At 40.9% G+C, this 27,498-nt stretch overlaps 2 protein-coding genes across 3 annotated transcripts in view; one reads left to right on the forward strand and one right to left on the reverse strand.

The window, feature by feature from the left end:
- LOC109037684 (glycosyltransferase 25 family member) overlaps positions 1-27,498 on the forward strand; it is a 323,369-nt gene that overhangs the window by 21,386 nt on the left and 274,485 nt on the right. The window lies entirely within an intron of this gene.
- LOC109037686 (cannabinoid receptor type 1A) overlaps positions 1-27,498 on the reverse strand; it is a 276,308-nt gene that overhangs the window by 3,711 nt on the left and 245,099 nt on the right. For both annotated transcript variants that reach the window (XM_072305158.1, XM_072305157.1), the window contains 4 exons: positions 19,633-19,960; positions 18,461-18,797; positions 5,339-5,504; positions 3,868-4,131 (listed from right to left, as the gene is read on the reverse strand). In XM_072305158.1, coding sequence (XP_072161259.1) covers positions 3,868-4,131; positions 5,339-5,504; positions 18,461-18,797; positions 19,633-19,939 — 1,074 coding nt within the window. In that variant the 5' untranslated portion in view covers positions 19,940-19,960. The remainder of the gene's footprint in view (positions 1-3,867; positions 4,132-5,338; positions 5,505-18,460; positions 18,798-19,632; positions 19,961-27,498) is intronic.

A 27,498-nucleotide genomic window follows, 5' to 3' on the forward strand; every position in this document is an offset into this window, starting at 1 on the left:
GTCCTTACTTGTTAAAGGTTGTTAAAGGATAGGAACCTACGTTACAAAAGCGTTACGGGGGGCGGGAGGTAGGAGAGAGTTAAAAATGCCGAAAAAATGCGTTACGTAATTTAGTGTCACCCTCGTTAGACTTACAAGGGGAGTTCGTGATTCGTTTCGCCGTCGAGAGGTTGGGAATAAAAATGAAGGTTTCTTTAACTGTTTTTTTTTTTTTATTACTATTAATTTTCTTACCTCGGAAGAAGAGGGACTATACTACTGAAGGGCTACTGGCTAAAATCATTGATATACTCTTACTTTCTTGCTTATTAAAAACTTAACGTAATTAGAACGTGGGAAAAAAGCAGTGAATTGAAAAAACCCATGAAAAATTACAACTGCATCCATACACTAGAGAATAAGGATCTTGGGTCCAGAGTTTAGACCCTGAAAATATTTTACACAAAAATACTCTCTTTTCAATCGAATTTTTGCTTGAATCAGAAAGAAATCAGCTTGAATTTATAGATGCTTGGCTCACATACCGTCATACGACCCAAGCGTCCACCGCAATCAGTTTGTGTGTTAGAATGTTGGCTGGTTTTCTGTCACGAAATTTCGAGCGAGAAGAAATTAGGCAGCGCTCGGTGTAATTGGCCTCAGTCTGGTTAAATCCCTCTAATTACCCTTGAAAAAACTCGAGCACCTTGTTCCCCAGTCGCAGTCGGTTTGCCGTTATTGTGCCGACGTCGATTCGCCGTCACGTGACGTCTGTTTGCCGTCGTCCGACGTCAGATCTCGTCAGTTGACTGCAGTTCCTCGTCGACGTCAGCTGGCGTCGTATCAACGTCCGTGTATGACGTTAGTTTGCTGATGACGGGTTCATGAGCCAAAACGCGGCGTTACAGAATCACATTTGGATCAGACTCGTACGCCGTATCGAGACAGAACATCGTATGAGCTTTCCAACGTTGGCAGACTTTATCGAGTAAAATATTTCACTCGAACAAATATTCCGCGAGAACGATTCCCTTAAAAGTTCCAGGAAAACAATCGACAAATGCCTCTGAAAATGGAGATGTTGCATGTGTGAGGAATTTGCGATTTGACTATTGATTCTTGCGTAAAAGTTCGCGAGAAACAAGATGGTGCCACTGGTTTTCTCTGAAATCAACTCCCAAGCTCAAAAAAAGCTCTCAAGTTGAGGCCAAAATGGAGGGGATATCCCACGCTATCCTGAGAGTCCACGTCTACATCAAAACAAACTCTCCATGCAAAGATAGGGAGCAAATACATTGACACGGCTGCCACTTTATTTGGTGACTCCAAAACTGAAAACACGGCAACCTTTCTAATGTATTTGCTCCCTATCTTTGCATGGAGAGTTTGTCTTGATGTAGATGTGAACTCTCAGGATAGCGTGGGATATCCCTTCCATTTTGGCCTCAACTTGAGAGCTTTTTTTGAGCTTGGGAGTTGATTTCAAAGAAAACCAGTGGCACCATCGTGTTTCTCGCGAACTTTTACGGAAGAATCAATAGTGAAATCGCAAATTCCTTATACATGCAACATTTCCATTCGCATTAGAAGAAATTAGGCCCGAATAGACACACGGCGCGTAAACCTAGTGCCGCGGTATGAGCCTGCTGTGGCATACGAAAGGCGTTAGACTGACATACCTAGGTCAGTCGGGTCTCAATCGTCCAACCCTTTTTTTCAGTGACCCTGATGGAGAATCATAGAGCCGTGCAATATGGCAATATTTTCCACATTCCTTCGCGATTTTGGAAAATGACGCAATAAATAAGTAGCCGACTCCGCCAGTATTCCCGGCGCGTAACTGTCACTCGCAGTCTTTCGCGGGTCGTTTCGCCTCGATCAAACACCGCAGCGCCCTCTGACGGCTGACCCCCTCCCGCAATTCTTTCCTCCAACCATATGCAAAGGGCGGAAGCGTGTTGCCCTTTTGTTTCTTCGTCCTTGGCCCTGCTTAAACGCGAAAAGAGGGAGATTGATAGCGTTCAAATAGCCCCGCTCCGGCGATGGCTGCTCTTATGCACGTGACATGGTAAACTGCAATTATTGAATTTCTTTCTTTCCGTTGCTCTCCTTTTTTTTCGTGGAATTGAGTCCTCCGGATTTCCGCGAATTATCGTGACTTGGTGGGTTTTTTTGGCGGGGTATGTTTTCGCGAGAATTGATGGTTGCACTGGAAAAAAAAGTCGTTTGGATCTGGAGTCCAGACTCCTAATACCATTGACAAGAAAAAGTACTATCAATAGAGAATTTACAGGTGTCTGAAATTTGATGAATTTCAAGTTTAAGTGGAAACTACTGTGAACACGAGGATACCCTTGGTTCATGAATTGAATAATTATTGGAGGAGATATGACAAAATGATCGAATCTGCTAAAATACATGTGTTAAAATGGGAAATGCCGCCAGAGGACGACATTAGGCGGCGCATTTTCTCGCTTTTAAAACTATTTTTATACTATTTCCCAGATCAGAAATAATTATAAAAAATACTCATACTACTCATACTACTAAAAATACAGCTCTTTAAGCACTTTCAGATGAAGCAATAAAAAATTTGCATTCAAATGCTCCATTGATTCAATCCGATTTTTCCATGACATATTTTGACGGTCCAAAGATTAAAAATTCCCGCGTAATTCAGTCGTAGATTTTCGCATTCAAGGTTTGCTCGGATGAAATCCTCTGAATCCAAGAAATTTTAATAATACGAGACTCTGAAGTGCAGAAACGCTCAAAAAGCCTTTTGCGAGAAGTAAATTATTTTGCTCACACGTGCACACTCAAGACTGGTTTCAACTTTCAAAGTGGCTTTTTCATGTCGCTACAAACCCTTAAACCGTCACTGAATGCTCTCTCACTCGTCTCTCAAATTAGTCGCGGAGCTAAATTTCAATAAGCTCAAGCGAATTATTCGATCTCTGTTATTTTTTCTGAGGCTGTAATACCAAGTTCACAATACCGGTTGAAGATTGCATTGATAATTTCACTGGAAAAAAAGGAGGTTGGATCTAGAGTCCAGATTTCTAATAACAGTCTGACTCAGAACTTATCTTTTTTTATAGATTAAGACCAGTAAGAATAGGATCAGTTTGACCTCCCTACAAAGTTATTCCAATGAGATTTATAGGTATCCCATCCCATCACTAAATACTTTGATTTTACTAAAAATATCAGGATTTTAAGATTTTTTATCCAGGATTTCAGTGGTTCTTAATAACATCGACAAGAAAGAATACTCTTGATTCAATGCGATTCTTCCTTGAATCGAAGAGCCGAGCCTCTTGATTTAGGCGGATTTCCCATTGATTCAAGCAAAAAGTCCGATTGAAACAAGAGTATTTTTTCTGTCAATGTTTTTAAGAGTCTGGACTCTCGACCTGGGAACTACGTCAAATCCCCAGTTTTTATGTTCTGAGAAAACGAGATTAATTATCCTAATAAAATCATGTCTTTGGCTCTTTCTCGTCACGCTAAGAAACATGTTTGTCGTGGCAAGGAATTGACTCACTACTGTCCGTTGAATTTTAGTTTCATCAACAGAAGATTTCTGCTAGCGGTGGAACGGTTTGATCAAACAGCCGTCTTTTTGCGAAATAAGTAATTTTCTCCGTCGTGGCATTCTATTTTTTTGGAGTGAAGATGCAGAAAACTATATTTTTTTTGCGATTTTCTGTATCAATTAAATCAAGGGATTTTGTGCCCTTTTTATCCTACATGCTAAAAGGTCGCATTCATAGTAGCTCTGTAAACAGCTAAAGCCTAAAATACGGGAACCAATCAGAAATGGAATCACATTGTCTTTACTCTCGGTATGAAGGGACTCTGGGAGCGGAGTGAAAGGGAAAATACCTTGATATCCTGCATCCTGGCGGCGTAAATGTAGGAGTTGACGGTGGATTTGAGGATCATGAGGAAGTTGGCGGCGAAGATGACGTAGAACCTGACTTTGGGCGAGCTGATCTGGAAGAGGCAAGTCGGGCAGACGAGGGTGTAAACGGTGGCCACCGGCAGAAGCCCCAGCACCACCGAGCCCACGATCAAAAGCGTCGTGCAAATGGCCTTCTCGTTCCGCTCCTGCTGCGCTTGCGCCAACCCGTCCACGGTTCGCTCCCTCTGCCGAAAATCAGTGGAATCCCAAAATTAGTCCAGAATTTCTCTCTTTTTCTTAATTTTTGGCGATTGAAGGAAACATTAATTCAAATTCATTCACAACAATCGTGCATCCATGAACTGCTAACATTGCACTGCTAACGCAGCTTATTTTTGGGAGTCCGTCGGACTCATCGAGTGCGATTATGTAGCATCGCTTCAAAGATATTGGGCTCCATGCTCATCCTTGATATACTTGCCTGCTCATCTCGTCCAAGATCTTGGACTCCATGCTCATCGCTGAACTTCTCACTTCTTTGCTTGGGCATGGAGTCCAAATAGTAGCATTTACCATATTGTGGCATCACAAAAGTTCTGGCGAACACTGTATCACCAAAGTTCCGGTGAATACTACCATAATTCTGGTAATTTTTACTATATAGTATCACTGTGTAAAAAATAAAGTAGACTTCTAGTAGATGTTACCATACTTGTTTTTTCAGTGCAGAAAAGTTTAAGAGTGGTCCCACTCCACTGGTTTCTTGTGGAATTCATTTTCAGAAACACCCCTTAAAATTGAATTTGTGATAAAATAAACATAAAATTTGAAATTTCAGCCAAAAATTTTATGTTTGACTTTTCCTATTAGCCCGTTCCACTGTGCAAGGCTTCTTATTTTACAACGATTCAACCAGTGTGCTGCAAACACTTGAGCTTTACAAAATGCTCTACAAAAACTATGAAAAAAATGATCTCGTTGGCGTTCATCGAAAACAGTAAACATTTACGGAATTATACATAATTTTTGAAAACTTTCCCGATAATTTTTTTTTTTTTTTTTTTTTTTTTTTTTTTTTAGAAAAATTAAAAAATAAATTCAAATTTCCCCTCACTCAAGAGCGCCTACTTTTAGGGCGCCAACCAGAGTTCAGTCTGTGGCGTTAAAAATATAATGTTAGCCCAGTTAATCGACGCCCTCCTCCAAATTTCGCCCGACCCAGAATCACCAAGAAAAAAAACATGTTACGGGTGATCTGGAACACTCTGTATGTGTTTTACGAAACTCCCGATGTTGATACGACTGGTTTGCTGACCTTTTTCCAGATAAATTGAAACTAGATTGTATAAAATATTTTACTGTAACCAAGAATCGGTATTTTCTGAAGTACAAACTCTCGAACATTGTATTACTACCAAAGTGCGTTTTATAAGTATCGCATCTTTCACTCACCCTCGAGTATGAGTAATTTCTTGAATACGTCGATCTGTATTTTCTCCTTGTGGCTTGGTGCCGCTTTACCATGAGGTATATGTGGAAATATATTACAGAGATTAATGCTATCGCTACAAAAAGTGTCCACGAAACCATACTCCGGTATTTCATTGAGTAGAAAAATCTGTAACAAAGGAAACATATATATACATTTCAAAATCCTGTGAATTGTTCAGTGTTCACATACATGCAGTGTTTTTTTTTTTTTTCTTTCTTTTTTTCTTTTTCTTAACTATTCATTAAGTAGATCAGGTGATACAATACATAGTTATTCAAATTACATATTATAAACCGTCTGAGGGCATTACTTCGGGGAAGATATAGGATGCAGTGTTGTTAACCGCTAAATCCGGACATCACACCTGTTTTCCTCCTAGCGCGCACATGCACATGCACAAGTCTCCTAGGAAATTCGTTTTTTCCGATTTTGATTTTCCTGAAAATCAGTCACGGAATGGAGAAAAACGAACGGTTTTTTTCGTGTTTTAGCGGTGTTGTTGTTGTTGTTGTTGTTGTTGTTTTTCCCCCATGACATTCCACGATTTCTAACTAAAGGTCCTCCCGATTGTTTACAAGAAAGGTCTCTTTACTGTCCCTTTCATCTCTTGTTGCGGATTTATCATCCAATTAAGATTCGACGAGCACTGTGGGTCCGTGTTAAAGTTTAAGCGAAGATTTCGACGCTTTTTTCCAGAATGCCCTGCCAGAACCGAAACATTCATCTTTACCGTAAAATGTTTTACTAAAGCCCCCAAGAACAGCGTCAAACATTTTGCTTCAACAAGAAGTTAAAAACTAGAGATGTTAGTACCGGGCCTAAGAGATTTTAAAATACAATCTACTGCTCTGCTGTGCTAACAAGGGGAACTTCCCAAGCTGCCGCCTCCGATCGGGCTGAAAAATTCATACGAACTCTTTGGATGAATTTATTTGACCCGTATTTTTTTGTCTTTTCCAACGCCCCCTAGAAACCCCCCAAAAAAATTCCGGAAAGTCTTGCTTTGAGCGCTCGAGTGTATATACGTAGTATAGCATCAATATCTTATCAGTCGGCGGTGGCTCTGCGGTAGCGCGCTTGCCCGGTGTTACAGCGGTCCCGGGTTCGAATCCCGGGCGCCGCGCCTACTTTTTATGACCGAATTTTATATTCTCACACATTTTCACATCGAATCCCATTTAATACAGTGGAACTTAAAACATCAATTAATTTACAACCATCATCTAACACAAATTGATCTACGATCAATAACTTCTTCAATTTGAAGTATAGATTTTTTTGGGAGGGGGGGGGGGCGGGGATACGCGCGCGATTATCTCGCCAATCACTGTACTTTTACATTAGCCGACGACCCGCTCCGCCCCCTCACATCAACATATTTCTCCCCATCACCCGTATGCGTCATGATTTTTCCCGTCATTATCCACAAATCATGACGCATACGGGTAATCGGGAGAAATATGTTGATGTGAGGGGGCGGAGCGGGTCGTCGGCTAATGTAAAAGTACAGTGATTGGCGAGATAATCGCGCGCGTATCCCCCCCCCCCCCCCTCCCAAAAAATCTATACTTCAAATTGAAGAAGTTATTGATCGTAGATCAATTTGTGTTAGATGATGGTTGTAAATTAATTGATGTTTTAAGTTCCACTGTATTTAAATGGGATTCGATGTGAAAATGTGTGAGAATATAAAATTCGGTCGTAAAAAGTAGGCGCGGCGCCCGGGATTCGAACCCGGGACCGCTGGTAACACCGGGCAAGCGCGCTACCGCAGAGCCACCGCCGACTGATAAGATATTGATGCTATACTACGTATATACACTCGAGCGCTCAAAGCAAGACTTTCCGGAATTTTTTTGGGGGGTTTCTAGGGGGCGTTGGAAAAGACAAAAAATACGGGTCAAATAAATTCATCCAAAGAGTTCGTATGAATTTTTTCAGCCCCGATCGGAGGCGGCAGCTTGGGAAGTTCCCCTTGTAAGTTAGAAACGCCGTACGAATGAACATTCGAGAGTTGCCAAATTTCCTTCGAAAAAATATTTATTTTTGCGGAAAATTATGAATATTCTTCCTTGAAATTTCCAGAGACTTTAGATCAAAATACGAAAAAACTTCTCTGAAAAATTGGAAGGAAAATATTCATAAGTCTACTGAGAAATTCATGCTTTATCAAAGGAAACTTGGCAACGCCTGAAGGCTCATACGGCGTTTTTTCTTAGCACGGTAGTGCTGCGTTCCAAACCTCCTATGCAACGCGGAGAACGAGTAGCTATCATCTCCTCGAGTGGTCCATCTATGACTTCATCTCGCAGTATCACAATATCGCTTTTATCTCAACAGTGATAACACGACGATTTCATGTCGATCCACTAGATGGCGTAATCGCCGTGTGTTTCATCCTCTCTCTCGAACGAAAAACACATTATGAATTCAATGGGGTCAGCCGAGGAAGATTTGCTCGTCGGTGTACTTTTAGAAAATAGTACGGTTAATTTTTGAAAGCTCAGTCGCCCAGCGACTGAGTGATAGGTTCCAACTTCTCCCTTTGTCCAAGTCGACTGTGTAGTTCCGTCTGCACGTCAATTTTCCCTTTTCAGAAAAAAGTCGTGGAAAATTCTGCAAACTCAGCTCACGAAGGTCTCTCAAATGGAGCAATGCAACTTTTTGGTGCGCATTCTTCATTACGTGACTCGCACAACTGAGCCATTTCCAAGAGTGAGCAGGATGTCCAGCGACCGGAAAACCGGAAAATGTCAGGGAATTTTATTTTGCAAGCGATTTTCGTAACATGAAAACGTCAGGGAAATCGAGACACACGGATTTTCCGGAAAGTGTTTCGCGAATTGTACTCTGGCGGAAATTTCTACCAGAATTTCTGCTGATGGTCTTTTAAATTTTAAAAATGAGGCAAAACTAGCTCGCATACGCCTAGGCCTCATATATTTTGCTCTAGTTATTACATTGCATTCCTAAGACCTGAAAAAAATTCTTACTTACATCTCATCACTTCAAACGTGTCGAAAAATTAAGGATTTTTTCTTTTTAGTCAGGGCAATTTCAAGGAATTATTTTTTTCGTCCGTCAAAGAATTTTAAAGTTTTTCCCGGTTTTTTGGCCGGTTTTGTCGGAGAAATCAGTGAAATGTCCGGGATTTTTTTTTTTTAAATTGCCAGACACTTTGGTGTGCTGCAATTGAACGGATTAATAAAGTGCATTCATTCTGCCGTGCTGAGGTAGATTGTCGTATGAACATTTAAGAGTTGCCAAATTTCCTTTGATAAAAAATGTTTTTATGACAACATTCATGCACATTTTTCTTTGAAGTTTTCAGAAATTTTTGATTAAACACTGGAAAAAACACATTGGATTTAGAGTCCATACTCTTGAAAACGTTGACAAGAAAAAGGACTCTTGATTCAATCAGATTTAAGCTTTAATCAAAAGGAAATCTGCTCAAATTAAGAGGCTTGGTTCTTGTTTTAAGCTTAAATCTGATTGAATCAAGAGTACTTTTTCTTGTCGATGTTTTTAAGAGTCTGGACCTAGATCCAATGTGTTTTTTTTCCAGTGAATTGCGCACAAAATTGTCTGAAAACTTTTGGGGAAAATATTCACAATTTTCCCTGTAAATTCAGCTTTTATCAAAGGAAATTTGGCAACGTCTGAAAGCTCATACAGCGTTCTTCCCTAGCACGGCAGCATAGTTTCTGCCACCGAAATCCCGGTTTTCCACGGCCATCGTGTGCTGCGGGGGCGGAATTCCGGTTAATGGATTAGCGGGCGCGAATTCGGAACAAATAAAACAAAGCAAACTATGCCGACCGATGACACGGAAGGGCTAACGAGGGGCGAGGGGCGGCCGAGCTCGGATTTCTCAGACCCAACGAGTCGCGAGTATTGAACCAGGGGGGATTGTTTAACCCCCAACCTCACCCCCGGCCCGGCCAAGGAGCGGCCTAGCCACGCTGCCAGTCTCAAACTTCCTGGAGAGCAACCAAAGGGCCTCATTCAAAACCCCAAAAAAATGCTCACTGAGTTAACTTCAACTAGAGTCCCTTCATACTGAGAGTCAAGACAACACCTCTCATGGAGTCACAAACGGGAATAAAGGTTACAGAAATTGAACGTTTTTCGTAATCTTTGATCGGCTCGTTCTTAAATTCCTTTCACCGTTCCTTCTTTCATTCCGTTTGTTCCTTGTCGAACCCGAAATTCCTCGGTCCATTCCAGATTTATAATCTTCGCAAATTGGTGAAAATGTAATCTTTATTCCGTTTGTGACACTTTGAAGGCCTAAAATCCGGTTAACCAATCAGAAATGGATTCGCATTGTCTTGACTCTCAGTATAAAGGGACTCTAACTTCAACATGTTATTTTGAGATCAGCGGGCCGATTATTGAAATTGATAGACAGAGTTATAGAGAAAGAAGACAAACGGTATTTCGAGAGATCTTATACACGGAGAAAAAAACCTCGTGCGTGGGACCCGAAGTTTAGGTCATATGGATCTCTGAAAGTTTTCAGATTGAGCATCTGAACACTTAAGGTCTAGATGTCGAGGTTTCGGATCACACATCTGAAACTTCAGTTCGTACATCTGGAGTACTTCAGATGTGAGAACCGAAGTTTTTCGGATGTGAGAACCGAAGTTCTTCGGATGTTTATCGTTATCGGCGTTTATCGGCAATAACATCTCTAAGTGGCAACACTTTGTGGTTTTGAGCGACGCACCCGGAAAATGTCAACTGACCCTATTCCAGCTGGGCGCCTTTGAAAGCCGAATAGCTGTTGAACTTCGTTGGTTCATGTCTAGTAATAAGACTGCTCTCTAGATTCTTTAGAATATGCTCCTTTCAATAGAATATCGGCGATGGAGTTTTTACCGAAGAATGGCTCAAAAATATCGTCAGAACATTATTTGAACTAATATGTAGATACTCATCGTATCATCTAACGTTACCCTGTACATTTAATGCAATTCGTTTAGTTTTAGTTATAAACCATATAGATAAACAAAGAAATGCTTGTAGTACCTGGGTGAATTCAAATAAGGGTCAAATTCCAGGTTCTATTTCCTCCCAAAATTTTTTTCTGAATTTTTGGGCAAACAAACTTTATTTTGACTATCATTAGGTGTAGACTCAGGAAATATCGCTCGTCGAGCTTAATAGTTGGGCTTAAACCCGATTTTCCACCGTCAAGTGTATCACTTCCCAAAATTTGCCGTTAATTTTGCCTGATTTCCTAAATTTTCATCTCAGAGGTGAATATAATACTTTTAATGAAACATTGAACACAATTGTCATAAAAGCATCGTCGAGCACTAAATTATAAGCATAATTGAAAACATGCAACCTTTTCATATCTTGCAGAACCAAAAAAATTAAGAAAAATTCATCCGTCATGAAAGATATCTGGAGCTTATTCTGCTTGTCTTTTAGACAGTTCGTCTGTTTATCAAAATGCGCACTGTTTTCGTTTTACACGAGAAGAAGCTTTTATTTCTTGGAATATTGCAGTACAAAATGGATCAAAAACACCGAATTTTAAAACTTCGAGCGGGCGAGTACCCGCTGTAAGTGGTGATTTAAAGCCAGGAAAAGTTTGAGGACTTACATTAATATAACAATTACCACGGTCAACATTTTTTTTTTTTTTTTTTTTTTTTTTTGATTTTTGATTTTCCGAAGATTTGCCAATGGTTTCAGAGTAGATTTTTGGCGCTGATTCTGAAGAACACTCATTTACCTGTATCGATGCGATTTATCCTGGGAAAGTTCGGAATTTTTCCGGGAATATCGGAATTTTCCTTAAAAATCTAGCTTTTCCAGAAGAGTCAATTTTCTGGGAGAATCTGTGCACGATGGGAAAAACACAGGAATTTTTCGATTTATTAGCTAAGATACATAGAAACCCTATTGCACCCTATTAAATTTCCTTTCTTTCCTGTATACATGATTTTCCGGTCAGTTCATTAAAATCAATTAATTAGTCACCGAGATAGTGTTTTAAGCCGCGGCCACCATCTTAGATTTTCGAATCTCGGAAATTTGGACTAAAATTCGAGTTCCCCACTCAAAAATACCCGCGGCGCATGGGTACCAAGTTTCGCGTAAATCGATTGATTAGGCTCTGAGATAGCATTTTAGGTTCATGTCCGCCATCTTGGATTTTCGAATTTTAAAAAGTTGACTAAAAATGTAAGTTCCCCATTGGAAAAGTACCCCCGGGTACCACGTTTCACTTTAATCGACTGATTAGGTGCTGAGATAGCATTTTAGGCCACGTCCGCCATCTTGGGATTTTCGAATTTTGAAAAATTCGACTAAAAATTCGAGTTTCCATTCAAAAATACCCCCGGGTACCGAGTTTTGCGTGAAATCGATTGTGATTAGGCGCTGAGGTAGCATTTTAGGCCATGTCACCATCTTGGATTTTTCGAATTTTGAAAATTCGACTAAAAATTCGAGTTCCCATTGAAAAATACCACCGAGGACCAAGTTTCACTTAAATCGGTCGAAAAGAGCGCCTACAGGGCTTAAACAAACAAGTCTCAGTTGATTAGGCGCTGCGATAGCATTGTAGGTCATGTCCGCCATCTTGGATTTTCGAATTTTCAAAATTCGACTAAAAATTGGAGTTCCCCATTGAAAAATACCCCGAGTACAAGTTTCACTTAAATCGGTAGAAAAGAGCGCCTACAGGGCTTAAACAAGCAAGTCTCAGTTGTAACAGTTTTCCATCTGTCCCACTACTGGGACATGGGACAGGATGGAAACATATGGACAGGATGGAACGGGACAAGATGGAACGGGACAGGATGGAATAAGCTGTTTTTTAAGCTTATCGCTAACAGTAAAAGACAATTTTGGTGTTTTTTTTCACGGAATATTTAGTAGCACGTCCTAGAGGATCGGAATAGAGAAAATTTTCCCTAACGCACACTTCGAAAGTATTTTACGAGCTGATATTTAGTTGTTGTGTGTGTCATGCTTGACGCCCCGTTAGTTATCGTGTATAGCATTCTGATTGGCATCATTAATGGCGTTAATCTTGCAGAAAAATTTGCGAATTTCAGAATTATTGCCATCTACGACGTGTGAACTATTCAATCAAACAAAAAAGTCGTTTTTGGAAAAACCTCAACGTTTTGGCAATCATTTAGAGTTATTACATCGTTGCCATGTCTATCCTAACTGTTGTGACTGTTGATCGGGACATGATTTCTAGCGCGTGAAAAAGTTATTGATGGAGCAAAAAATAAATTGACATATTTTTTTTCTCAAATTCAAAAGCATTACCTATCATCTCCGATAAAGTTTTCTTAAATAATCACTCTAGTCATGCTGCAACATCGATTTAAAGTCAAGAACCAGGCACGGGGGACACGCAAATTTGGGACAAATGTAGGCAATTTGCACATTCAAAGTTCTCCTAAATTTTTATTTCACGTCCAAATAAAGTGGGATAATAGCATGTAATAGTCAACAATAGTGTGGAAAAATGAGAAAAAAATTTGATCTGCCCATGTTTCTCAGATTATGACGATTATAAAACAGCTCGGGACACCAAATTAGACGCTTATTTGAACTCACCCACCTACGTTATATTTAAATAAAATTCTTGCCCCCCCCCCAAAAAAAAAAAAAAAAAATTATGCAAGTAACAAAATCAGCAAATGACAAAATGAAAATGAAATTCAACCTCGATTTCACACACTTTGTTTTATCAGCTTTGAATTTTTTACAGAAGAGCTACTAGGACGAGTTTAGCTTAGAACTACTCCGAACAATTTTTTTTTCTCTAAAATGTAGCCTGGTTATAGTCAGCTTGAGAAGTTCCCACGTCAAAAAGTGCGCCTTATTACTTTTTGTGCATCTTAATCGTTTTGCAAGTGAACTTTTCTTGAGGTAAAAATGTGTAATTTTCAGACTTTCAAAACTGTGTTTGATATTGCTTACTATTTAATTATGATAAACTATTTCTGTTGCAGGTAAGAAAGTATACCTCACTTTCAGCCGCATTCTGTGACACGGTGAGTAATTCGCGTGCATGAATATTGTTCCCGAACTTTCGCTCTAAGTCTTTTAATTATGCAAATTACGCGGGATCCTAAATCATTTAAGTTTTCTAATTATATATAGTTTCGTGCTAAAAGGTGTAATTGAGGAACGATAAAAGACCTCAATCAATTTTTCCTGATTTTAATTTTACTTGCATGAACTAACCACTTCGCAAACTGAAAGCTCTTCCTTTTTTTTAATTTCACGTCTAAATAATTCTATTTTTCCCCCATTTATTGCGTAAATCCCGACGAACATAGTTCGAATCAGGATTGCATCGTTAAGGTGGCATTCAACCGTTCTTTATGTCCCGCAATTACGCCAATGAAAACGACGCAAAAATTAAAAAAAAAAAAAAAAAAAAAAAAAAAAAAAACTCGTTAAACTTAACAGTGCAGTGGCTTCATTGAGTTCTAAAATTAGTTGTCAAGGAGAGTTTTGTCCCTTGCGCGGAATTTATTTTGATAAAGGACTCTTAGTAATTACGCGGGGACGACTATGAATCAGTGGCGTGGCGTGCTTTGCGATATATCGATTGATTTGCCATTTAAATCTATGGTAAAGTATCGATTACTAAGGTGTTTCCTGCGAACACCCTGTTTATCGATCCTTTTCCATAGGTTTAAATGACATAACAATCGATATATCGCAATTCACGCCACGCAACTGCTATGAATGGGAATACCAGATGAGCGTGAGACGTGCGAAGGTGCCAGATTATCAAAAAGTCGTTTCCGTTACGAAAAAACGTAACTATATTTCGATGTTGCCGAATTTCCTCTTGTAAATTGCATTTTTACCTGGAGAATCTTGGACGATTTTAATTGAAAAACTCACTGATTTTTCTTCTGAACTCTTGTAAAAAACGGAAAAATTTTCGACAAAAATTGCATTGGTACATTCTTGTTAAAAATTGAATTGTTTGAGTCAATATTGCAACCTTCAAATGGAGTTACGTTCCCTCGTTCGAAAAAAGACAGAAAGAGGAAGAGGAAAACATTATTCAATACTTTATTTACGATGGAAAATGATTGAATTGTCCAAGTTCTATAAGAAAACAGAATCATGATTTCCTACTTCGTTTCCAAGATTATGCTGTTCTCTCCCCTGGAAGGAAGTAATAATACGAATTAAGTAATACATTGGATAAATCATTTTCCATCGGCTCAAAAGTTACAGCCATGAGTTTAATGTACAGATGTTGCGTACCGTCTTTGCTCGAAATTGTAGGCGTTTGAAACCACAAAAAAAGCAAAAGTACGCTTAAATTTGCCGGCTGAAATCAATTTCCATTGACATTTAATGTTTTTCGCCAGAGCAATGGGTAAATTACGGGGAAAATCCTTAACTTTAGTGGACTGTAGCATCGAACAAAATCGTTTTCAAAAAAAAAAATTATAGAATAAAAAAATCTTATTCTGACCCAAAAAATCCATTCCTGAAGTCTGGCGCATTAACTCTGGAACATCCCGTAGAAAGCGTCAAGCTTGCTCTCCTATACCATAGCGTTCTCGACCTCATCTGGAATCTCGACCTCAAATGAAAAGTACACTGAAAGTTGCGCTTAGAATGCAATTTCCATTGGCGTTTGATGTTTTGCGCCAGAGTTATTGGTGAATATCGGGGGGAAATCCCTAACTTCGATGGGCTGTAGCGTTGAAAAAAGCGTTCTCAAAAAAAAATGTATACAATAAAAAAGTCTCATTTTGACCCAAAACATCCTTCTCTGAAGTTGGGCGCATGAACCTTGGGACATCCTGTAGAAAACGTCAAGCTTTCTTTCCTACCATAGCGTTCTCGACCTCATTTTCAGGCAAAGAAGATATTCGGCTACGGCGTACGAAGATGCAGTTTACGGTCCAGATAAAGTGTTGCCCGCCGCAAAACTGGAGGATTCAGATTTATCTCTCCCTCGGGTTTCGGGCATCGCGCCGAGTAAAAAAGCTCCTCGACTCCTCGACGAGCTTCCACGATTTTTCAAGAGAGCGTCGCGTCATCTGACCGCCCGACGGAACATCAAGTTCGAAAGTTGAAAGAATTTATAACCACTCAAGGTTGTCTCGTTGCCTGTTGGTCAGCTTACTTTTCGTCGTTTTTTATGGGAAATCGGAGTATTTTTTAGCATACATGACAACCCTTTAACTGCTTTAGTATGATGTTGACTCTTATCGAGGTGACTGCAAATTGCTGAAGAACTTGCATAGAGATTTGTCTTTTGCAATAGTACCCACCCCTCTTTAAAGCCCTAAATATCTTCATTTGTTGAGAAACCAGAACATAGTGTCTGAACTGAAACGATTTTTTTCTTGTCACGCTCCTGACATTTTAAAAATCCAAACTCCGGAGGAGTTATGTGGTATCACGCAAAACTATAAGCCGCAATAGAGGAGTTATCTTACGCTATTCTCAGAGTCCACCTCTAAATCTGGTCAAACTCTCCATGCAAATGTAGGGAGCAAATACATCAGCAGGGTTGCTGTATATTCAGTTAGGGAGTCCTCAAAGAAATTGGCAACCCTGGTAATGTATTTGCTCTCTATTTTTGCATGGCGAGTTTTTCTAGATGTAGAGGTGGACTCTCAGGGTGGTACGAGATATTTTATCCACTACAGCCTCAACTTTGAGAACTTTTTTTGAGCTTTGGAGTTGATTTCAGAGAAAACGAGTGGAGCCATTGTGTTTTTCGCGAAAGTTTACGTAAGCAACTGTACTTAAATCGCAAACCCCTCACGCATGCAAGAGCTATATCATTATCTCGGAGGTACTCATTGTCAGAGTAAAAGGGAAAATAAATATTGACTACAGGGTGTCTAGCACCAGGATTTTCCCGATTCCATCAGGATTTGAGGTTAATCAGGATTTAATCCAGATTTCATCGGGATTTGAGGAAAAGTCGGTCGTAAAATCAGGATTTGAGAAAAGTCGGCTGTCCGATCGGATTTTTTTATGATTTCGCATGCGCTTATGCAGAAATTTTAATATTTCTCCGCAAAAAATCAGGATTTGATCAGGATTTGGAAAAAATTTGAAATCAGGATTTAGCAATCAAAAATCAGAATTCCCCAAAATGAAAAAAAATAGACACCCTGGTCGAGGTTTTACGTTAAAACATACTCAAAGTCAATTCTCGGGAACTTTCCTGGTTTATTCTTTAAATTTGGTTGTTAAACGTTTTCAAATATTTTCAAACAATATTCTGGAAAATTTTCTGCCAGGAATTTACGCTGGTTCCGTGTACACTATATAACAGGCACCTCAGGATATCTAAGAGCTAGTACTGTATACACTTCTCAATAACGAAACTGAAAAAATGCGTAATCCTGTTTGCGAAGCCGCAGACTTCCTGTCACACTTTGTCTTTTGAATAGAAAAATACTCCACGCCATTTCCTGAAAACTTCTCTAATTTCCACTTTCTGTGTCAAGAATCGTAAGTGAAAAGCTGAAGCAACGATGTTGGTTTGTTATCCTCTGGCTAAATAAAATGGGAGCGGAGATTTTTAAAGGTCACAAAAGTTGCACGCGGGCGTAAGATGCGACGATCTTTTACGCTCCAGTTTGATTTTCGCAATGTGTAGAGCATTGTTTGTAGCGCAACTATTCATGCGTAAGAGATGTCTTCGTAGCAAACACGATAATCGCTTTTGGAAGATCCTCCAGCACTGCCCGACGGCCGTGCCGCGGCCGCGGGTGAAGCGTTGAGTGCGCGAAGACTTCAAAACGCCTTCAATTCCGTAAGTATACAACGCGGACATCCGTGAAGTTCGAATAGTTGCATCCTCACGCTTGACAGAGCTCCATCCCGCGCTTGCAGTCGAGGCCTCATTTCTTCTCACAGTCCCCAACCAGCATTGCCGCATGATAGCGAAGAGAGCAGGAATAAGTGTCCAATTTTCAAATCGAGTTTCCTTCAAAATTCATCTAACGTTATGGAACGTATCTAACGTTAACATTATGGAGTCAGGATTTAGCAGTAGAAAATCAGGATTTCCCAAATTGATAAAAAACTAGACACCCTGTCCTTAGCATGGCAGTATACAACAAGAGGACCTGCGGGCCGATTTTTGAAATTGATAGACAAAGCTGTAGACAAGGAAGACAAAAGAGATACAGAGGGATCCTATTTGTGAAAACGGGTGGTTGCAATAATAGACTAACTAACGGCAACCGACGAGAGACCCAATAGTTAGTCCATCATTTTCTCCCTTATAGTCTATAGGAACCACCCATTACAACCAATAAGATCGCTCTGCACTCCTTATGTCTTCTTACAGGGTGCCTACAAGTCCGGAATTTCCGGAAAGTCCGTAAGTAGTACTGATTTTCTAAGAGCGGTCCGGAAGTACTGAAAAAGTGCGAAAATTCCGCCAGAAGGTCCGGAATTTTTTCCATTTCTTGTTATTGTTGTCATAATTTGAGCGAGAAATTCGAATTTTTGAAATCTTTCGAATTTCGTCAATTGGATGCACTGGAAAAGTACTGACTTTTTCTGTTAAGAAGGTACGGAATTTCTTGGGATTGTACTGAAAAAGTACCGTGAAAGTACTGATTTTTGGTCTGCCTGTTTTAGTAGACACACTGGAAAAAAACTCATTGGATCTAGAGTCCAGACTCTTGAAAACATTGACAAGAAAAAGGACTCTTAATTCAATCAGATTTAAGCCTAAATCAAAAGGAAATCCGCTCAAATTAAGAGGCTTGGCTCTTGATTTAAGCTTCAATCTGATTGAATCAAGAGTAGATCCAATGTGTTTCTTTATTCCAGTGCACCCTGATTCTTTGTCTGTAGCTTTGTCTATCGATTTCAATAATTGGCTTGCTGGGTTGAGTTCAGTGACGGATCCAGCAAATTGGCAACATTGTATTTTCTCTATTTAAACCAATGGAAATGTATCGATTCTTGGAGGGGCCAGGTGCTCCGGCAAGGATCGATTATTTAGCATGGTTTTAAATGGAGGAAATACGGTGTTGCCAACTTGCTGAATCCGCCAATGGTTGAGTTTAGACGCGGTGACTCACTGGGTGGAGCAGACGGGGGACTGGAAGCCCTCGCCCTCGAAGCCGTAGGTGAAGACGAGGAGGAAGATGGCGGAGGGGGCGAGCCAGATGACGACGAGGCAGAAGGAGATGTTGCCGTGGGTGACGATGGAGGGGTAGTGGAGGGGTCGGAAGGTGCCCAGGCAGTGGTTGATGGCCAGGAGGACGAGGTGGGCCGTCGTCGTGCAGAGTCCGCCGAGCCGGAAGGCCTCGACCAGAAGGGCGAAGCAGTCCGAGGCCTTGATCCCGTGCACCCGCGGCAGGTACGAGTTCACGAACAGGCCGAACCCCAGGTTGAACGAGGTGAACATGTCCGACCCTGAAATATCAACATGTCAAACATTAAAAACCGACAGGACATCAAGTCATTCTTTCCAACTTTCAGAGAACCAAATTGGATTGCTTTTTGCAAAAAGGAACCAAGAGCATTGCAGTGTTGCTAAGATTGTGCAACTTCTTTTGTCTCAGAAGAAAAATCTGATTATCCATTAACAGTTCCTATTTTACTCGCTAAAAACTGTGAATTTAAGACAAAAATTACCATGTAAGTTTCATATTTTTTCATGATATCGGCAATTTTATTGCAAAGGATGAAGTTGCACAATCTTAGCATCCTAGTGGTTCCTTTTTGCAAAATGCAATCCAAATTATGGTCCGTTGACTACGCCAAAAAACCCTGCACTTTTTGATTGGAATATGCCGCTTTCAGGGCTCGTTGGACTGGTTTTCTGGGCATCCTCGGGAGAAATTCTGGAAGGGGATGCACTCCGAGACCCTGAGTGCTTCCTGCCAAATTGACTTTTTGCCTATATACTACGGCGCATTCAGTGAAAATATAGACGCAAGATGTTTTCGTAACAGAACTAGTAAGTAGTTGTAACTTGGGAAAGAAAAAAGCATAAATGATGAAATCGTGAAGAATAGAAAAAACTTTCACTTGTGGTGCTGATAATTTCGAATAATCACCTAAAATGAAAATTCAGATATTTAGGGGGCAATTTTTAGGGGCCACTTGGGCGCAGAGCCTTCATTTTTTAGGCGCCCTGGCCGATTTTTTAGGCGCATTTGGCGCGTTGGCGCCTGTGAGTTTCGAACACTGCCTCTGAGTCTAAGCGATAAAATGAAAATGAAGGCGATTCTCCCGGAGCATTTACCTGCGAGGCTGAGAGTGATGTGAAGGGTGGGCGAGATGGGCTTCTGGATCCAGCAGACGGAGAGGAGGAGGACCATGTTGAAGAGGACCGAGGCCAGGCAGAAGAGAACCATGAACGGGACGAAGATCATGTACAGCGTCAGCAGTTCGTCCGTCGTCGTCCCGGCCGTGGGGGGCGGGCCCCCGTCGGCCCCCGCCCCGGCCCCCTCGCTCAGGTTCAGCCAATCCCCGAAGAGGCTCGTCAGGTTGAGGCTCAGGCTCGCGTTGGCCGCGCCCAAAGGCAACCGGTCCTCGTCGTACGGCTCCATCTGAGGCCAAGGCGAGCCGCCCTGGAAATAAAGAAGTAAATTATTCGGGTTCTCGAAGGTTTTAAACATGTTCAATGTTCAATTGGACGTATTTCTGTCAAACGGAACTAAGCGCCAATTTGAGTTCCTTTTGAGGAATTTAGAATCCCGGATAGCGCGTTCTGTCAAACGGACCTAAGCGCCATGGAAAAGCATTGCGAGTATAGGACGGAATGAGCCCGACGCCCGATTCCGCCGCCAATCCAAGCCCCCCTCTACCTTCCTCACCCTATGGCGCTTAGTTCCGTTTGACAGAAGTACGTCCAATTCATAATTTCTGAGCATAACTTACTCTATAATATAAAATGACAGTGCAGATCCAGGAAAACCAGAAAATACCTAGAAATTCGATGTTATTAGGACAAATCAGGAAAATCGGCTATGAATCAGGAAATTCTGGGTGCCACGAGCAATTTTCAAGCACTTTACAAATTTTGATTTATTTCATTAAATATGTTGATTTTTTCAATCGAGGGATTGGTGATTTAGTCGCGCATAAAATCAGAAAATCTCGTCTTTAAATCAGGAAAAATCAGGAGAAACCCAAATAAAAACCGGGAAAACCGGAAAATACGCAGTAATTCTATGTTATTTGGAAAAATCAGGAAAATATCAGGAAAATCGGTTATGGATCAGGAAATTCTGGGTGCCTCAAGTAATGTTCAAGCATTTTCTAACCTTTGATTAAATTCATTAAATATGTTGATTTTTTCAATCAAACGATTGTCAATTTATTCACGCGCATAAAAGCAGGAAATGTCGTCTAAAATATCAGAAAAAATCAGGAAAGTTTTGGAAAATTTGAAGAAAATCCCCAATGAAATTTTAGCAGACACCCTGAGAAAGTGAAAAGCACTGTCAGAGAAAAAACGCGGAACAAGATTGCGAGAGGAAAAACATTTAAAAGCTAGATCATCGATGTGGCGTTATGTGTATTGCTATTATTGAAAACCCCGAGATATTTCAAATATTAATCCTAAATACGACCACCTCTCACGTCGTTATCTCTAATCACACCCTATTAACTCGTGAATGTTTAATAGAAATTGGTCGTCTTGCAATTTCTCTAAGAGGCACTGCAAGTGGCAACCTCCCTTCGGCTTTTGCCTGTTATCGAACGACTTTGATCGTGACTTTGATCGATAGGGTTCTATCGATGAAGATCATTCGATAATAATTCAATAATCGACCCACTGCTTACCTCCTTAAGTCAGATTTGAGGGAAATAGCTTATCGAATCGGTGCTCAGAAGGCGCGTTTGCGGTCATTATGTGATTCTTCCATGTGGCGCACAGTGGATCGAGTCAATAGGAAAGGTCGGACAAAATTTGGAAACTTTAAACGCTGATAACTCCGTTTATTAAAAATTTTGAGTTTCTGAAAGCGGTTTCACTGGTGTCCTCGTGAAATTGTCCACTGTAATCACTCCTTGAACTTTAAAATGTGAAGAAGTAAACATCGAAAATTTCTTGTCCGACCTCTCTAAATGACTCGATCCACTGTGTGGCGGGAGGCACTCAGGTGTTGATTGATTGAGCCGGTAAAGCCACGGTTTCACAGGAGGTGTGTGAAGCGAAGCAGGGAACAGGGGCACGCTGGGATGCCATTACTTCACGAAAGATAAAATAGAAGAGGGATGAAAAAGTAGATAGATCGAGATTGAAAGTATCCCAATCATAGATTATACCTCTCTCAAGGAATATCTGATAAGTCGGGAGAATGGAGATGTTGCACGTGGGAGAAATTTGCGATTTGACCGTTGATTCATATGTAAAAGTTCGCGAGGAACACGACGGTGCCACTGGTTTTCTCTGAAATTTACTCCCAAGCTCAAAAAAAGCTCTCAAGTTGAAGCCAAAATGGAGGGGATATCCCACGCTGTCCTGAGAGTCCACCTCTACATCAAGACGAATTCTCCATGCAAAGATAGGGAGCAAATACATTCGCAGGGTTGCCATGTTTTCAGTTTTGGAGTCCCCAAATAAAGTGGCAGCCCTGTCAATGTATTTGCTCCCTATCTTTGCATGGAGAGTTTGTCTTGATGTAGACGTGGACTCTCGGGGTAGGGTGGGATATGCCCTCCATTTTGGCCTCGACGTGAGAGCTTTTTTTGAGCTTGGGAGTTGATTTCAGAGAAAACCAGTGGCACCATCGTGTTACTTGCGAACTTTTACATAAGAACCAAAAATCAAATCGCAAATTCCTCACACATGCAACATCTCCATCGTGATTATAAATAACTCTGGATAATTTGAATTCCTAGATTGCCTACCCTTTTGGGCTTTAAGAGTTCCATCACCTAACCTCGAAATTTTCGACTTGTCCATACTCTCCCTATATGTATAGGTACTCCAACTACAGGCAACTTTAAAATCATTGCTCCCGGTCGCGCGGCTTGTTTCGCGTCGCGCACTGCCTAGGAAACTGAACCTTCACGCACGGCCAGACACGCTCACGCTCAGTGCTCTTTCGATGCAAAGACATATCTCGATTTCCGTTTAAGCTTCAGAAAGCGTAGAGTTATACGGAGAAAAGGGCTCAGGTGATGACTGAGATACGCTCCTAAGTCGGAGGGAGCGACGAATCGAATTAGCTCCGCGATTCACCCCTAAGTGCCCAACGCGCCGCCTTAAAAATCACTCTCCTCTCATGGACGTATTTCTGCCAAACGGATTTTTGTGCATAAAGATATGAGCCCCGGGACCCATAAGAATATATGCATATCGGGGCTCACATCATAATGCACATAGTTTCGTTCGGCAGAAATACGTCCACTTAAAGGCTGCCCGAATAGCAATAACAATTGGGGCAATCGCGCTTCGTCATGTCAATTCGGAAGCTTTTAAACGCTTTGAGAAATTATAATCCAGGGAATGCGTTTTGGACATTCCTGAGAAACAAATTTATTTACCAACCAATCATACATTCACACTGCCTTTTTATCGAAAGAGAGCATAGTTTGTATATTTTTCCATCAGCCTCGAAGCGTGTATGGATTGGATTCCATTTTGCATTAAGGTGATTCGATGGACTCCATATTATGTGTTAGAACGGCATGCGATGTATCGCATCAGTCAGTTCCATTTTTTCAGCTACTCGTCATTTTTCTCCAATTTCGAGATCACAATTCTGTTGTCAGGAGACTAAAGCACTCATTTACCAATTTTAACAAAGAAATTTAACGTAATAAAGGCGTAGTTTTTTTTTAGAGAAAAAACATCGCATTTGATACTGATATCGAAACTGCACTCGAATGCTATATTTTCTCTCTAAAAAAACCACGGCTTTATTACGTTGAATTTATTTGTTAAAATTGGTAAGTGAGTGCTATAGTCTCCTGACAACAGAATTGCGATCTCAAAATTGGAGAAAAATAACGAGTAGCTGAAAAAATGAAACCAATAGATGCTATATATCGCATGCCGTTCTGACACAAAATATGGCGTCTCATTTTTTAAATGAAATATTTTTTTTTCTTTTTTCTTTAATGAAAACATTACTTCATTTTAAAAGCATTTACATTTTTAAAACGTTGCCAAAAACCTTTTCCAAGGGATGGCATCGATATCAATCTCAATAAGCCGTAGTTGGGTCGAAAGAAACTACAAAAAAATGAATAGAAGAGAGGAAAAAATCGAGAAGCACGCACTCTTTAGTTTTAAACCATTTGAACATCGATCTTTCAGAGTCAAATACGTCCAATTTTGAGCGTTTGGTTGCACGTATACCACGCTGCAGTCCAGTGAAAGCGCTAAATATGAGAGAAAAAATCAAAGTGCTTTGAAAATCCTTAAATTTGACATGGAACCACCTTAATATTTACAAAACACACGTCATATTTTCCTTTTATACTTATTTTTTCTATCAATTTAAATGAGAATAATCCATGCAGAGTGTGCGAACATTTCAAAATCATAAGTTCAAAATCGCTGACTCCGCGAGTTTAAATATTAGAGCCTAACACAGAGCAGAACGGCTTGCTGCCAGCGCGAAACGCGCATCGGCGCCTACAAACCTAAGGGGATACCTTACGCATTGAGCAATGCTTCAAGTATCACCTTAGGTTTGTAGGCGCCAATGCGCGCTAGCCGGTCGCCCGCCGCGTCGCGCCGCGCCGCAGCGTGCCACGGCGCGGCGCCTCAAACAACTATTTCACATCAGAGGTGTTGCACAGTATCATACGGAATTGAAGGCGCTCCAACATATTAAGAATTACAGGCATCCTTTAAGAATACGGAGCTTCCCTCGCAAAATTGATCGAGGTATTACGTCACAAAAGGAGAGCGGTAGTCCAAAAACTTACTCAATCCTAGCATCTGTATTTAATAACGTTTAGCATATAATTTGCCAAAAAAACGCTTGGACGTAAACCACCAGAAAAGACAGGTGCGCGGACAAAAAATCGTTGACGAAATGTCCTATAATCCGTTGAACATGATGCGCACTTTAAAAACGCGAAAAAGTAATTCAGAAAAATTTACAAAAATTTGAAACGCCCCGCGTTTGAAAAACCGTCCCTTTTCTGACAGTACGTGCAAAAAATCGAAGCCGAATCGATTTCTTTCAATAGCGCATTTGATTTATAAGGGGTGGATCGTCCATAACCCTGATAAATGCGATACAGAGAGGGGTGGGGGCACAGCTCCTCCGTTAATGCGCCACGACGGAAATTAAAAGCCTTCGCGGGAATAATTAAAAGACTATTAATCTCACTCGAGAGAGATTCCTGTCTTTCACGATTTGCGTTGTTAGGAAATGACGACCAAAGTTCGTTTTTTTTTTGGGGGGGGGGGGGGGGGGGCTCTGTTGCTCCAAAGATCCCTAAATGAATCGAGACTCGGGACGCGGTGAGCTGCCGCACAGTGGATCGAGTTAAGTAGAGAGGTCGGACATGAAGTTTTTGACGAAAATTGCAAATTTATATGTTCATTTTGTCAAATTTTAAATTTTAAGGGATGCCTCTGGAAGAAAATCATACGAAAAAACCAGTGGAACCGCAAAGTTTTGTATGTACGGAGTCATCAGTGTTTAAACTTTCCAAATTTTTTCCGACCTCTCCAATTGACTCGATCCACTGTGCCGCATGCCGTTTTACGTTTTTCTGTCAGATTTTCACTCCCGCCAAAGCGCAAAATTCGCGCCGGATCCATGCACTCAGAATAACAGATGGTCAAAATAGCAACTGAGTAAGCGTGAATTTTGCGCCGGTATTTTTAACAGTGCATCTATCCTGAATTCGATACCGGTAATAATTCGTACGAATCACGGTTTCAAGAACAGTTAAACTAGAACCCCCGCTTGCTTCATCTCGCTCGCTCATCGCTGCAGATCAATCAGCTTAACAGGGGTGGGACCCGGTGGAGGGGGGGGGGAGGGGGTACGCAGGTCAGTAGTCCAGGGCCCGGACCACTCTGTCGAATTGGATGCTCGCATAAAAACACGAGTGGAGTTCGAAGGCGGTACAATTAATGGGCGACGGAGCCGAAAAGTGATTAAAATCGGGGCCCGCCTTCCCCTCCGGCGCCCCGCGAAGATGTCACCGCTCCCGCCACCTGTTTGCCGTGTAATTAGAGAGATTAAGCGGGATTTCGAGGCCACCAATTTCAGGGAAGCCATCCGAGGCTGAATGTATTTTGTTCTGTGCAGTGGCGTGGCGTGCTTTGCGATATATCGATCGATCTGCCATGTAAACCTACACCGGAAAAAAAAGAATCTTAAATTTGCCGCCAAGAAGTATTTTTTCTTAAATCAAGGATTTTTCTGATTAGTATAAGCTAATTTTTTGCTTAACCCAAGCATTATTTTTCTTGTATCAAGAAAAAGTCAGCTTAAAGCAAGGAAAAAAAATTCTTGGCGGCAAATTCAAGAATCATCATGCTTGATCCAAGCTACTTTTTTTTCCAGTGTATGGAAAATAATAGATCGTTTTCGATAGTGGTTCGATGTATCGTTCGGTTCAAAACAATAGAACATAACCTCAAACAAAACTTTCAGGATTTCAGTCGGAAAAGCTGAGAATAAGAAAATTCCTAACTATTTCACTTTGCGATGCCATTTAGTACTCATAAGAATCAAAAATCTATCAGAAAAACCCCGTTTCCTCAGATTTACCTGTTGAACCAATCTATATCGATACAATCTCACCTATTTGACGTATCGAAAACGGTCTATCGATATACTATATACAGGGTGTTTGTAACGAACACCATAATAATCGATTCTTTATCATAGCTTCAAATGGAGAAATATCGATAGTCGATCATCCACGCTTCGTCACTGGTGCTTTGCCCGTGGGCTTTGTTTGGGCACCGAGGAAACGATGCCCACCCGATTCTAAAATTGGTTATCCCCGCTGGATTTTTCTCGACCTTAAAAACCCTTTAACCACCTGAAATTTTATTTTTCCTCCGAATTTCAAATTTCGCCTTCAATTTTCGGATATGCAACATTCACATCATTAGGGCACGATAGTTGCATCCAGGCATCCGAAGAGATCGCGCTTCACCCTGTTTCGGTTGCACTAATGATCCGTCATACAACCCGTGACATACAGGGTTATTCATAAGTCACGCACCACTGGCCATGACGGGGGTGGCCATTTGAAATTTTTGAGTTGCCCCCCGCCCCCTCTCCCAGAGGGGATGAAAACTGGAAAGCACCTAAAAAAGTTTCCCCCTCGATATGAGGAAAAACGTCTTAAACCGCAAGTCGATATCATAATTAGAGCTACTTATGACCAGTGGTGCGTGACTTTTGAATAACCCTGTATTTCATACGATACAATATTTCTCGCCCCAAGAATCAATCCTTAAGGTGATTCGATGGACGCCATATTTTGTATCAGAACGGCATGCGATATATCGCATCAATTGGTTTCATTTTTTCAGCTACTTGTCATTTTTCTCGAATTTTGAGATCGCAATTCTGTTGTCAGGAGACTATAGCACTCACTTACCAATTTTAACAAAGAAGTTCAACGTAATAAAGGCGTGATTTTTGTAGAGAGAAAATATCGCATTGGAGTGCAGTTTCGACATCGGTATCAAATTCTATGTTTTCTCTCTAAAAAAAAACCACGCCTTTAGTACGTTGAATTTCTTCGTTAAAATTGGTAAGTGAGTGCTTTAGTTTCCTGACAACAGAATTGCGATCTCAAAATTCGAAAAAAATGACGAATTGCTGAAAAAATGGAACCAATTGATGCGATATATTGCATGCCGTTCTGACACAAAATATGGCGTCCATCAAATCACCTTGACATAGTTAGGTGACATTTGTAAACCATTCAAGATCGGCAACCTTGTTGTTTCTCCTCATATACCCTCTGCTTCACAACAGGAACATCGCCTCTCGCTCATCATATCGTCAATCATTCTCTAGTGTAAGGGCGTAACTCAATCTCCACGTGAGCCTTATTCTCCATATAACCCCATACTTTCCAGGGGCCATTTGGAAATAGAGGTATACGTCCATACGTAGGAGGAGCGATGATATTCCAGCCCGACTAACTTCGTCGCCCG

This window comes from Bemisia tabaci, chromosome 10, assembly GCF_918797505.1.
Source record: "Bemisia tabaci chromosome 10, PGI_BMITA_v3".
NCBI lineage: Eukaryota > Metazoa > Arthropoda > Insecta > Hemiptera > Aleyrodidae > Bemisia > Bemisia tabaci.